Genomic DNA, 14,112 nt, shown 5'->3' with positions numbered 1-14,112 from the left:
TGGCATTCAACCATCCGTCCCCTTGTGCTGTGGAGAGGTATTAGTTATCACCCAGCTGTGTAGTGTAGCCCACTGCCTTGCACATCTCGAGCATAGGATCAAGTCGAACACTGCGAACAAGGTTCTGGGAACCCCCAAGAGCAGGGCTGAGAGGCTCGCATCTGCCCGGAAAAGACTCATCCCACGTACCCAGCATCACCCTCACCTGGGGCCAGTGTCCTCCATCCTGTACAGGTGTGTGGTGCAACCAGAGGCTCTCGTAGGCCAGAACCACCCAGAGCAACAGCACCTGGCTCCACGTGGCCTCCCGTGGTGCTAAGGATGTGCCATCAGAGACAGACAGACCGAGGGACCGATAACGGACAGACGCAAACACCCAGGCTCGTCTCCCCAAATACAACCCGGGTTTCTTTGGTTCCTCTAGAACCAGTCCCTCCTTATGGCTACCCTTCTTCCTCATGCTGTTCTCCTCTCGAGAAATCCCAGCACACAGCAGGGACCGAAAAAAATATTTAAGGAATTCCCTAGTGGCCTAGTGGTTAGGATTCTGGGCTTTCACTGCCGTGGCCCAGGTTCAGTCCCTGGCTGGGAACCTGCAAGCCACACCGCAGAGGCAAAAAAAAATTTTTTTTAATTTAAAAAAAAAAAGAAAAGAAAACATATTTAATACATGTGATGGGGTAAGAAACCCTGAGGATCTGGAATTTTAAGATAAGCACCTCTGTGAGAAGTCTCCGTTACTCAGCAAGGTGGTTTTGTGGTTTTCATTGTTTAAAGTACATTCAGGATGCTTTAGGACTGATGTTGGAGCCTGTCGAGTGATAGCAAACCACCCTCCCAGCTTCTGCCACCTCTGCAAATCCCCTGGGTCCCCATGTGCCTGGGCCACTCCTCCTTATCCCAGGATCAGCTCAATTCTACTTCCACTCTTTAGCTTCCTGAGCTCCCCCCAGCGCTGCTGAATTAACCGTCCCTCAAGCACACAGATCACGCGGCACCTGAGCTGTGTGCCTCAATGTTCCTGGGTAGCAGTCCCGACCCCTACCCTCAGAGACCCAGAATCCACCAGCAAGGCTCCTTTGCCCACGGGCCCCGGCAGGGCAGGGGGCAGCCGCTCCTACCTGTACAGGAAAGGCGCCACCGTGGCAGTGTTGGGGTGGCTGTACTGCTGGGGCTGAGGTAGCTGGACACTGACAGTATTGCTTCCCGTGGTCTGGGCGGTCCCGACGGACCCACTGACAGTCTGGCTGCTGATGCTGTGATTCAGGGTGGTCCCTCCTGGGGCTTTGCCTTCCGAGGACGCCAGGCTGGAGGAGGAACTGGAGTGTCTGCCGTCCAGCTGGGGCTTCTGCTGGGGGAGCCCGGAGCTCGGCTTCCCACCCCGGCTGCGCTCCCCGTCCTTGGAAGGCGCGGGGGCACTTGGGGATTTCCCGGGCATGCTCTTCATTCCTGGTTTTGGTATCCCACTGTGGGAAGGGGCCGGGGCCTCCTTCTTGGCACTGTTGAGCTTCCCCCCTTTGGGGATGAAGCTGGCGATCTTGGAGGACTTTTTTGGCATCTCGGTCACCGCCACCCCGCTGAGGTCTTCTCTCGGCCCCTCCTTGAGGTCCGGCCTCTCTGTCACCGAGGCTCTCTTGGCGAGGTCCTTGCTTTTCTCCTTCTCCTTCTCCCGCTGCTGTTTCTCCTTTTCCTTCTCGCTGCCTTTCGGGGAACTCTTCTTGTTGGTCAGCGCCCGGCTGAAAGTTCTCTGGGCAATGCCCTTGAGCGCGATCTTGGGGCTGTTGGAGGTGGGGCCCGCCGCGGACAGCGGGCGACCGCCGGCCTCCATCTCTTCGCTCTCTTCGAAGCTGGGCAGGATCTCCAGCCGCTCGCAGCTTGTATCCCGTGACCCCGGGCCCTCACCCACCTTGGAAGCCCCCTTGCTGTTGAAAAGTTTCAGTTTTTCCAGCATGGACCTCTGATTGTTGGGGGCTGGCTTCAGGGCTTCGGGGGTGGGCCTGGGGGCCTCGGGTGCAGGAGGCTTGACCGCGAGCGCGGCAGCCGTGGCGCTGTGCTTCACACTGACCGACTTGCTGCGCCAGGGCTTGGAGGCCGTGCCGGGCTGGGGGATGGCAGAGGAGGCGCCGCAATTAGCAGGGGCGCAGCCGCCGCCCTCCAAAGCAGCAGGTGCATCTTCGCTCATTCCGGGGTGGGAGGGGGCCGGACTCGCCAAAGGCTCTGCAGAGACAGGGGGAAGAGAAGGAGACCTGAATCACACCCATGGATCTGTACTGATCACGAGGGGGCATTGGCCATGGCTACACGGCCAATCGCTCCAACCCAGACGCCGCGCAGCTCCATTACCTGCTTCGTGCATTACCTGTGGTTGAATTTAAACTCTACCTTGACTTTCTCCTATTCACGTGCTATTCACATGCCCCCCTTGTCACCTTTTGGTGTATGCTGTGTGAATGCTGCTCATCTTAACATCAACACGCACAAGGCAACATTAAGCACATATGTTTACGGGAAAACAAAAATCTGCATCACCACTATGATGGTGTAGAATGATGTAGGAAACATCTCCTGTTTTGAATGACTCAACCCACAACCCCGTTTCCTAGTTAAGCCAAACAATTGAGAATTATCCAACTTTAAGAAAACAATGTAGCAGAGACATTCAAACAGAATAGACCAAAAAAAAAAAAAAAAAAAATCCAGAAAAAGAGAAACCAAGTATAATCTTTACAGAAGAAGAATTACCCACAAAAGTTGCTAAATCCCATCAAAGCAAATACGTTTTTCCTATGTTGGCACTTTTAAAGAGTTACGAACACAACGCAAGTTAGAGTTAAAATAAAAAAGCCTTTTGAGCTTAAGAGTATGAACCGGGCACAAGCCTTCACCGTAAGCAGGAAAACACGCAGGTTATCTGAAAGTCAAGGTTTCCCCCTTGGCGGTCAGGGAGTAGCTCCCCGGCCAGACTCTTTTCTCAGAAAAGCTTCAAAATATTTCCATACTAGAACTGGAATTATTCTGAGAAGGGCGGGTTCCAAATTGGTGCTCCGCTAGGCACCGAGGTGGCCCAGCCTGCAGACATGAACCCTGCAGTGCCCTTCCTCAGGCAGCACTCGGAGCCGCGCAGCTCCGGCCCCGACGTCAGGGCAGCTGTCAGAGGGAAGGTGGCAGGGACGTGGCTGAGCCCAGCACCCACACCCACCCACGGCCGCGCCCGCCCAGTGCAGGCAGGACGCAGTGCCTCGGCCCCCGAAGAGCATGTCTGTGCCTGCAGAGTCACGATGACAGGACTTACCCAGCGGTAGCCACTTTCTTCCGCAACGATTCCCTAGGAAAACTTCTCCACCCCGAAACGCTGTCCTTCCAATTGTCACAAGTGTTTTCGGTTAAACTGCTCATGTTTCTAATTAACTTTTGTCATCCGCAACTGCTCCAGTGCCCAGAAGCCTGGCGGGATTAACGGCTGCTTCTGCTCTTTTTTTTTTTTTCTCTTTTTAAATACCTATGTTCTGCCGCCTTCTAGCAACAGAGTAAACTGTATACAGAGCGGCTTTTTATGATTTAAAAGTCAACGGCCGCCAAAGCAGAGTGAAGGCAGCCCCTTGTGGGACACGAGCCGGGAGAGCTCCCGGCAAAGGAACTGCTTCCCTTCGTTCTCAGCTGCTCCGGGAAGCCACGGCTCCAGGGTGATCCAACGCAGACCTCCCAATGTTTTAAAACACATACATCTTCCTGACTTACTGGGGATTTGGGTTTGGAGCAGGGGCTGCTGCATGATCCTCCCTAACAAAACTCAAGGGGCGTTGCTGGATCTTTTCCTGGGGAGAGCCAGGGACTGCCTGGGAAACAGGCTCACAGAACCCACCCACACTACTGGCCTTTCAGAGGGTCTCCTCAGGTGCGACGCTGCTCATGGAGGGCTTCCTGGGTGTCACGAGGTGCAGTGCTAGGCACGTTGTGAAGGGGGTTACCGCCCCTGTTTGACAAGACTAAGGCTCAGAGAGGGCAAATGATTACTCCTCAGTCACCTCGCTGGAAATGGACAAATCTGGGCTTTGGACCCAGGTCTCCTGACACAGTGTTCTTTGGGACTGCATCACAGCTACCTCCTGTGATAAAGAACACATCTAAACAACAGCCACTTAAATGACTAGAGTACTTCTGGGGCATCGCCTTTTGTATTGCTTGGGTATATTCACGATATCCACTGTGGGGGACAAACCAGCCCAGCCACTGGAAAGGAGCCAGCCTATGCCACAGAGGCCAGCGCCCTGGAGGAAATACTGGTGACCCTCCAGTCCCGAGTTCCACTCTCTCAGGACAACTGTCCTTCCCTTTACTTGGGCTCGGATCTGGGGCAGAAGTATTCATTCATTCGTTCATTCAATATACTCATTCATACCAATATTCAGTGAGTGCCTAGTATATGCCACACATTCTCTAGGCACTTGGGATGCCTCAGTGACAGTTTTCACAGATGCCCCAAGACCCCTGCTTTCACGGAGGTTACGCTCTGGCAGCGAGGAACAGATGATAACGAATGTAATTAATAAGTACATCTTATCATTTGGTAGCAAAGAAGCCCTAAAGAAAAAGGGGCTCTGGGGGCAATGTGCTTACAGGAGCTGCAACAAATCACGACCAGAGGTACGCCCCTCGTTCCTAAAGAAGTTTCAGGCATACTCCCTACTAAGCAGACATACATGGATCAGTGTCACTTCTCTGCTCCCACACATTCCTTGGAACTCTTATAAAGCTCGCCTGAAATCCTCTGGACAAGAAATGCCCCTGCCTAGCGTTTCTGTGTGTTTTTAAACCTTAACACACACAGCTAGAAATCAGTTGTTACTAACTAGCTAAGGACAGATCCAGAGCTAAACAGATGGCTGGCTTGTCTAAGAGAAATGTGCAGACCAACCAAAGATGTGTGTCTCCTTTAGGGAAGGTGCCAGGTGCAGGGAAGAAACCCACGCAGTGTAGCCATGGCGGACACACAGGCGCTCCTCAGGCCATTCCCCAAACAGCTCCCAGAAACTCCTCCCTGTCTTGCAAACCCCAGCTCAAATGCCTTCCTCCTTTGTCAAGCTACCTGAGACCCTCGAGCTGAATGATGCAAACCCTCTGGTTTGCATCACATCACCTGGTATTTCTCCCTGCTCTGTTTTCCCAGGACACTGTCCATACCTCCCTTTTTATAAAAGCATTTGGAGGGCCACCTACTTACACCAGGCACTGGGAATACAGAGTTGAGTAAGATATGACCCTGCCCTCTAGGAACTCACTGCCCAAAGGGGCAGCGGACCTCAAAACAGAGCACAGAAACAATGTCAAGGCTTTAGAGGGCTGTACGTGGTCCCAGGAGATCCAAGCATTGGGATCTCCTAATTCTCCCCAGGGAGTCTGGGAAAGCTTCATTGTTATTCCACTGGTTTGTAGATTCCTCCAGGGCAGAGATGACCCCCACCCCCATTCACCCTTGTGTCCCAAAGCCTGCCAGAGCATAGAAAATAGTAAATGGTTTCTGAATCGTTGGTTGGTAGTTTTGACCTTTGCAAGTCACAATTAAGGTAAGAGAGACTCAAAATTTGTGATTAGTCATTAGGGTTTTATTAAAACTTTTCAGTGCAAACTCAGGATCAGGACTCAGAGCTTCAGAATTTCTGCTTGGCATTTTGCCTGGGCTCCCCTGGTTACAGGATCATGGGGACATTTCAAGGCTACTCATTACAGCTGTAAGAGTCGTCCTGGAGGATGATTCTGAATTTGGTTTCTAGAACAGAAGTTCCCTGAGTAGGGCTACAGGGCACCTGAGAATCAGATCATCAATACTCTGACATTATGTCATAGCCAGAAAACCCCTTAACAGTGAAGGGGCTCCAGGCCATGAGTGGTCTTGTTCAGGTGAACTTGACATGTTTCTCTCATCCCTAGGGTATCGCATCAGTGATCTCAGATCTTGGTTGAAGTGGAAAGCAGCCATTTCTAATACAAGGCTTCTGTGATTCCCAGCATGAGACTTTCCTTACCAGGCTTCTGAGATAGTGAGATAAATGCAGGAGGGATGTGGGGAGGCAGGCCAAGCCTCAAGTTTTACACCAGCTGAAGGTGTGACCCCAGGTATACCACTTTGCCCCTCTGGGCCTCTATCGCCCCATTTGTAAGAAAGAGGATAAGCTCTTTCTCTAGAATCCTTTCAGCTCTGTTTCCATTCAAATCTCAGCGAGTCTCCAAGAGACCCTATGAGGCTGGGTCCCAAGAACGCAACTAAGTTCACTCGCTAAACAAGTGAGTTTCCCTGTGCTGCGACATACAGGTGTTTCTTTAATGTCAATCATTCCCGCTCCATGGTTCTCTTAAGATGCTTACCAATAAATGCAGAAAACTGGCTGGGTCAACGTATACTCAACCTTGAATGAGCTGCCAGTGAATTCTAAAATGCTAGTATCCTATGAAAGTAAATGTGTGGGAGGGAGGGTAGGGGGAGTTCTTTAAAATTAAGAACACTGCTCTCTCTAATAACTAACAGCTCTAGTTTCTTTTCTCAGGTATAGGAACCTTTGTTGGAACAAAGGAATCTGAGAGAGCAAAAGGAGGAAAGCACAAAAGAAATGTTCTGACTACCAGTGTTCTCCCAATAATGGTATATGGGGTAAAGAGGTGAGACGAACATTTCTGATGGCACGCGGATAAACATTTTTGTATTTTAAAAGTTACGTATTTACTTTATTGCATACCAGAAAAGATAAGTAGCCCATATATAAATCAACAGTTTCACAGATAGTAGATGTAGATTTAATTTGAGTTGATTTAAGGAAAATACGAAACAAATAAAAACACAAGCAGTTCACCGATGTGGCAAAAATCATGCAGAAAGTTTGTGAAAGACTAAAGTTGGGGAAACACTGTTCCATTAAATCAGAAATACTCATTTTATATGTAAAATACATAAGTATTTTAAAACTACCTGTTTTATACTCAATTTATTCTTTTGGAAAATGCAATCAACCAAAGAGAAATTAAATCAGAAGGCCCAAATAAGGACTAGGTTCAAAAACTAATCTGAAATAGCTACTTGTATAGCTTTATTTATTTATATGTATTTGTTTAGCACGACATTTTGCTGAGAATTGGCCAGATCTGGGAACATGACCAGGCCTTTGTTTAGCCAAAGGTAATTTTAAGCATAACGGTCTTAAGTTTCGGACTACTAAACATAGTAAGAATAACACGTTACATCATGCCCAATAAACATCCCAAATATCTATATGTAAAATTAAAAATATCAAGACTCACTGTATGTAATAGACACCGGTATATTTTGCCCTAGTCCAGTTTTTAAAATGCTGATCACAGGGGCCCTGAACAGATTTTACGACCCACCAGTGGACCACACCCTGCAGCCTGAACATCTCGGCTTTAAAAGGCCAGCTCGCCAGGTTCACCCACCACCAACTGACAAACCATCGCAAAAAGGAAAATTCTCATTTGAAATACTGCAGAAACAGGAGGCCTTTGAAGAAGAGAAAAGCTTTTTTTTTTTTTTTAAGAGTTTAGGGAGAGCATTAATCCTCCTGTGGGGAGGGGAAAGGTTTGTTTTTTCTGGCAACCAGCCTCAACCTTCCCTGACAGTAACCAAAATACTTTCTAAATGGAAATACTGTCCAAGGCAGATAAATAAGCATTTCTTCCTCTCTCCTTTCAAGAGGGCCAACACTGGTCCCCGGCCCCTTCTGTCCCCAGCTCCCTACTTAGGGAGACACTGGTGGTCTGGTCCGGATGGCAGCAGGCACCCAACCCAGGCAGTGAGGCCAGGTGATCTCAGCTCCAGTCACCCTACTGTGATTTTAGACCTGCCCTGGGGATGGTTCTTGCCTAAATCCTCTCCATCACCTTCAGGAAAAGGCCTGATAATTGGGCCTAGGAAAAGGTTCACAATTTCCTATAATTTGTCAAGGTATCAATCTTGAGCATTCAAATTTGTTCGGACAATTGAAACCAGTTTTTCGGGTTTTTTTGTAAGTGCATGGACTCTAGCCATATGGGCTGGAGATTGATTCCAGAGTTACTCAGGTCAGTTTCTTTACAACCATGTTAGCCACCGGACCACAGAGGGGCACATAAATGAACCTCACTCAATCCACTTAGTGGTTCTTCAGGATGCCTGGAGCCTGGCCCGAGGCGCCTTCTCAACACTGCTGTGATCAATGTCTAAAATTGAGGGCATGGGCTTAAACATAGTTTCTCTCCAACTCCTTCTTTGAGAGGATCCTTGGAGGTACAGAAAGATGGAGAGGGGGGGTCAGGAGAAGTACCAAGAAAAGTGTACAAGAAGGGAAAGGGCATGGTGTAGAGGGAGCTGGGCTTTGGATTCATATTCTCTAAGGATCATTTTGTGTCTACAACTCCATAGGCTCCTAAAACATCCAAGTCAGAATAAGAATGATGATTTATATAAACAAATATTTTCTTTAAAGTTGTTCTGTTAAGTCAGTCCCTATCAAAATCCCAATGATGTTTTTGTTGAAATAGAAAAATCCATACAAAAATTTAGATGGAATCTCAAGGGACTCTGAATAGCCAAAACAATCTTGAAAAAGAACAAGTTTGGAGGTCTCATACTTCCTGATTCAAAACTTACTACAAAGCTACAGTAATCAAATCATTGTGATGCTGGCAAAGACAGTCATATAGCTCAATGAATCAGAGAGGCCAGATATAAACCTTTACATATATGGTCAAATAATTTTCAAGAATATTCAGTGGGGTAAAGACGGTCTTTTCAACAAATGTGCTGGGAAAACAGGATATCCATGTGCAAAAAAATGAAGTTGGATTCTTACCTTATATCATACAAAAATGAACCTAAGATGGATCAAAGACCTAAATGTAAGAGTTAAAACTATAAAACTCTAACAAGAAAACACAGGGCAAAAACTTCATGACACTGGGTTTGGAAATGATTTCTTGGATATGACACAAAAAGCATGAGCAAAAAAAAAAAAAAATAGGTAAGCTGGACTTCATCAAAGTTAAAAACTTGTACATCAAAGGACACAGTCAACAGAATGAAAAAACAACCTATGGAAGATAATACTTGCAAATCATACATCTGATAAGGACTTGATATCAAGAACATATAAAGAACTCATATAACTCAACAACAACCTGATTGAAAAATGGGTAAAGGACCTAAATAGACATTTCTCCAAAGAAGATATACAAATGACCAATACACAAACAGAAAGACATTCAACGTCTCTACTCACCAGGGAATGCAAATCAAAAACCACAATGAGATACCACTTCATACAAATTAGGACGGATATTATTCAAAACAAAACAAAACAGAAAATAACAAGTGTTTGTGAGGATGTGGAGAAACTGGAACCTTTGTGTACTACTGTGGGAATAGAAGACTGTGCAGCCATTGTGGAAAACAGAATGGCAATTCCTCAAAAGATGAAACAGAGAATATGATCTATCAATTCCACTCCTGGGTATATACCCGAAAGAAGTGAAAGCAGGGACTTGAACAGATATTTGTACACCCACGTTCATAGCAACATTATTCACAACAGCCAAAAGGTGGAAGCAACCCAAGTGTCCATCAATGGTTAAACAATAGACATTGTTTGGATAAATGAATGAATAAGCTAAGTGTGGTGCATATATATGTATACACACACACAAACACATACACCCGCACACACACACAACGGAGTACTAATTCAGCCTTCAAAAGGAAGGAAATTCTGACACTTGCTACAATATGGATGAGCCTTGAAGACATTATGTTAAGTGAAACAAGCCAGCCATGAAAGGCAAATATTGTTTGATTCCACTTATAAGAGGTCCCTTGAGTATTCAAATTCATAGAGACAGAAAGTAGAAGGGTGGTTGCCATGGGCTGGGGGAAGGGAGGAATGTTCACAATGAAAAAAAAAAAAAAGATTGTATTTGGCTGCAAGTAACCGAATTCTGACCACCACAGCCCAAACGGGTGAGGGGTTTACTGCTTTATTTCCAGTGCTTAGCACAGGGTCTGGCACACAATAAGGGCTCAATAAATGTTTGTTAAACTAAAGTTTATCTTTGATGTTAATGAATCACATGAAATTACATAGTTTCAAATATTAATTTATTAGTATGATTTTATTCTAGCTTGAAAAAATGTCTGCTTCAAAGGAATAGTGATCCTTTTTAAGAAACTTAAGCAGGGAAGCAAATTACACCACTAGACTTTTCCTTCCTTAAATTGGCCATCACTGACTCTTTGGTCAAGCTGTTTCCTCCGACTGGATGCTTCCTTGCCCACCTCATTGCCTCACATCCCTACCTGACTTTCACCGCCCCCCACCCAGTCTACCTTTCATGCCGTTTCTTCCATGAAACCTCCCGAACCCCCAAACCAGAAGCCATCTCTTTGCATCTAAAGAGACGGAAGCCTCTGCCAGGCCTTCTCTGGGGTCCTGATATTTGCTGCCCTGCGTTGGAGTTAGTGGTCACACTTAGCTTACTCACAAGAATGGCTGACGCACTAGGTCCCGGAAATACTTGTTGGAAATCCGTGCCTTTGTCCTTTCAAGAGTGGCTCATTTCTCTTAGTGAAAGTGATGCACTGACAGGTGTCCAGAAATCAATAAACAAAGAACTATTACCCACACTGAATCCCTCCATATGGCTCAAAATTAAATCAGGTATGCCTAGCTTATCCCTCTTGGCTAATCGTGCCAGTTGTTCTCTTTACAACTAAGTGAACTCAGAAGACTAGAATCCTTGGTGATGCTTTTAATGCGTTTCCTGCTAAGAACGGTGAGAATTTTGCTATACTGGGTCATCAAAAAGATTATGTATAAACATGCCAGTACCTTATGAGGGCGTGGCCAAAAATGAATGTGCGGAGTGTAATTTCAAGGTAATTCTTTCTCTTCCGTGGCTTATTTTGGATAAAACCAAGTGAAACTATGGGTAATGAGGTCATTTGTTGCTCTAAATGGAGCTAAAAGGCAGTAAAAGAAGAGAGTACCATTTTCCTACATAGTTGTCACTACATTTTCTCCAGCTTTACAAGGTACGTTTTCCAATCCTACTTAATGCCATAAAGAACTGGGGAAACTAAACAAAGGTTAACTTGCCTGAAATATTAGTATACAGCCGGGCTTATGGTTGACCTGGTAACACCTTAGAAAGAGAATTCTGAAAATCTTTCCCTCCGTCCCTCCCATACACCCTTTACATCAAAAAGTGTCCTATACATATTGGTAAATGCTCCCACTCTGTTGGGTAAGGAGACAAATCATTTGACAGCTGACACCTGAAGGAAGATACCTTTAACAACAAAAAGCGGTCCCATTCTTCATCTTTCATTTCTTGAAGGCTTATCACCGCCCAAACAACTCATTCCTCTCTCTTGAACTCACTTGTTCAAAATCCCAAGCAATATGTTTGAAGAGAAAGCTTTTGTTTTAACTGGTCAAGCCATTTCTCTATCTTGTACCATATATGGCTCTAAGTACAAAACTGGCTGTAGAAAACTTTCTCCCTTGCTTCAAGGGTGTATGAAATTTCACAGAAATGATAAACACTTTAAAGGGGGGCAAATCTCATTCTCGCAGAAGGTCACTGTCCACAGCTAACAGCTCTTTGGCAGAGTGCAATGGTTGTACACTATTATAAATACATCCCCCTAAGATGGAGCTGGTTAAGGAATGCCATAGACTCTCTTCGCCTAAGATACCAGCCCAGTCTTCTTGTTTTCTCTTTGGGCAAAGGGATGGGCACTCCAAAATAGGAGCTTCCAAACCAGTGTTAAAAAAGAATGCCTCCTATTAGACAATACAAACAGGCAGTAACAGAGAGAAGGGATTCCAGGCTCAGGTAGGTTTAGAAAACAGAGGGCTAAAGAGTAGTCAGTTTTCTTGCCTGCAGGACTTCTCAGAGCCTTTAACATGCTCACTTGCACTGGGACTATCCAAAATGATAATGGGATAGTATGAATCCCAAACCTATTTTTTGCCATAGAATTGATTTTATGGGATAGCTTAAGGAAACAGCCTATTATAGGATGCATTCTGGTAAACTGTCCTAATGGAGGGGGGCAGAAAATGGGAATGTAACCCAAGGCAGATAAGACTGCTGTCTAACAGGTAATAGTCACTAATCAGGAGAGCTACACAAAGGAGAAGGAAGAAGATGCACCTTATTTTCCCCCTGGGAAGTTGGAGATTGTGGAATGCTTTCATGATCTGCATTTTGAACACTAAATATCCTTAATATGTACCTGTTCCCTTTCATTTCAAAAGGATTAGAATAAGGCTCTGTACTAAAGCCAAAAAGCTACAGGAAAAGAGGAAGCAGCAGTCATGGCTGTGCAGGGGGATGTCTATAAAAGATTTCTATCAACAGGCTCACTGTGAATCAGTCCTGACACATGGCAGCCATGAAAACTGATGTGATCTTGGACTGTATGAACACAGGAATGACATTTAGAAGAAGGGAGGTAAGGATCTTGTCCTGTTGTGCACAGCTCAGACCAGAGCTAGAATGGTGAAATCTTTAGAATTTTGGACCTGGAAAGGCTTCTTAGAGATCCTCTACTTTAAGTCACTCATTTCCTCAAAAGGGAACAGATCCTTGGGCAGGTAATGACTTCTCCAAGGTCTCCCAATCAGTAACCGGCACAGCTGTTACCGAACTTAGGACACTGGGGCTTGTTAAATAAAGTAGCTTTGCTGGCCCTACCCCCCCAACCTCCCAGTTCAGAATCTCTGGGGATGAAGCCAAGCAGCTGGAGGTCTGACTAGCTCCCCAGGTGACTGTCATCCAGGTATTAAAGAATTCGTGTCTTACTACAACACACTGAGAACATCTATCTATCTATCTATCTATTTACCTACCTACCCACCTACTTACTACCTACCTCTTTACTTATTTACTTATGGCTGCGTTGGGTCTTCACTGCTGCAAGCAGGCTTTCTCTAGTTGTGGCGCGCAGGGGTTACTCTTCATTGCGGTGCGCAGGCTTATTGCGGTGGCTTCTCTTGTTGAGGAGGGGCTCTAGGCACGCGGGCTTCAGTAGTTGTGGCTCGCCGGCTCTAGAGCACAGGCTCAGTAATTGTGGCACATGGGCTTAGCTGCTCCGTGGCATGTGGGACCTTCCCGGACCAGGGCTCGAACCCGTGTCCCCTGCATTGGCAGGTGAATTCTTAACCACTGCGCCACCAGGGAAGTCCTGCTGAGAAATCTTTAACTTGCCCAGGATAAGGACTAGAATCTGAGGATGACCGTAAACTATTCTCAGCAAGGAGTGGCTGAAATGAAGGAGACATTCAGCTTGGAGAAGAGAGGATCTGGGAAAAGGTGAAAGTGGAAGAAACCTTCTTACTGAGGTGTCTTCCTTTCCCTTTGATTTTTTTCACCCACTGACAGTGAACCATCAAAAAGGATTAAAGCAACACCTGTCAGGGCAAGCCCATGACTCAGGTCTGCTCTGTGGACAGCGAGAGGTCAAGGGCCCACGACAGCACTGGAAGGTGGGAGCTCCCCGGGCTCCATGGCCAAGGAGGCGGGGTGAGGTGGGGAAGGGAGTGTTCGCAGCATTTGTGGAAAAGGGGAGTTGGCCCAACCTGCTTTTATATGTGCTCTGCTCCACTTCTACCAGAGCAGCTCTCTTTACAAGTAAGATTTTATTTGACAAGAGGTTTCCATGGGAAAAAAAAAAGCTGTAACAACGTTAATAATCCTATATTAATAAGAACAACAGCCAACACTGACAGAGCCTGCACCTTGTACAGACACTGCTAGGAAGCACTTTCATTGTATTGACTTTTTTCTTTTGCATTAAAAATCCAATGAGCTAGGTATGAGGAAACTGAGGCATGAGGCTTTAGGTGCCTCGAGATCAAACAGATTAGTGCCAGGCAACTTTATTTCAAAGTCTACACATTTCAGCTACACTCCCAGGCTACCCGCCTGAAGACGAGACTCTAAACTGGACTCTCAAAGTACGTGCTCTTTTGGTACAAGATAACGGTATTTTCATCAAGTCTTCCATCAACAGCTTTCAGAGATGCTACAGTGAAATTCTCTGACCTTTAACTCCTTCCAGGAGGAAAA

At 46.2% G+C, this 14,112-nt stretch overlaps 1 protein-coding gene across 3 annotated transcripts in view; it reads right to left on the bottom strand.

The window, feature by feature from the left end:
- The window catches only part of NAV2 (neuron navigator 2), a 393,794-nt gene that overhangs the window by 165,265 nt on the left and 214,417 nt on the right, over nucleotides 1-14,112 (bottom strand). For all 3 annotated transcript variants that reach the window (XM_065881976.1, XM_065881977.1, XM_065881978.1), the window contains one exon: nucleotides 1,122-2,217. In XM_065881976.1, the coding sequence (XP_065738048.1) occupies nucleotides 1,122-2,217 (1,096 nt within the window). The remainder of the gene's footprint in view (nucleotides 1-1,121; nucleotides 2,218-14,112) is intronic.

Source organism: Phocoena phocoena, chromosome 8, assembly GCF_963924675.1.
Source record: "Phocoena phocoena chromosome 8, mPhoPho1.1, whole genome shotgun sequence".
NCBI lineage: Eukaryota > Metazoa > Chordata > Mammalia > Artiodactyla > Phocoenidae > Phocoena > Phocoena phocoena.
The sequence above is the reverse complement of the archived record's forward strand: the minus strand, read 5'-3'. Positions and strand labels throughout refer to the sequence as shown.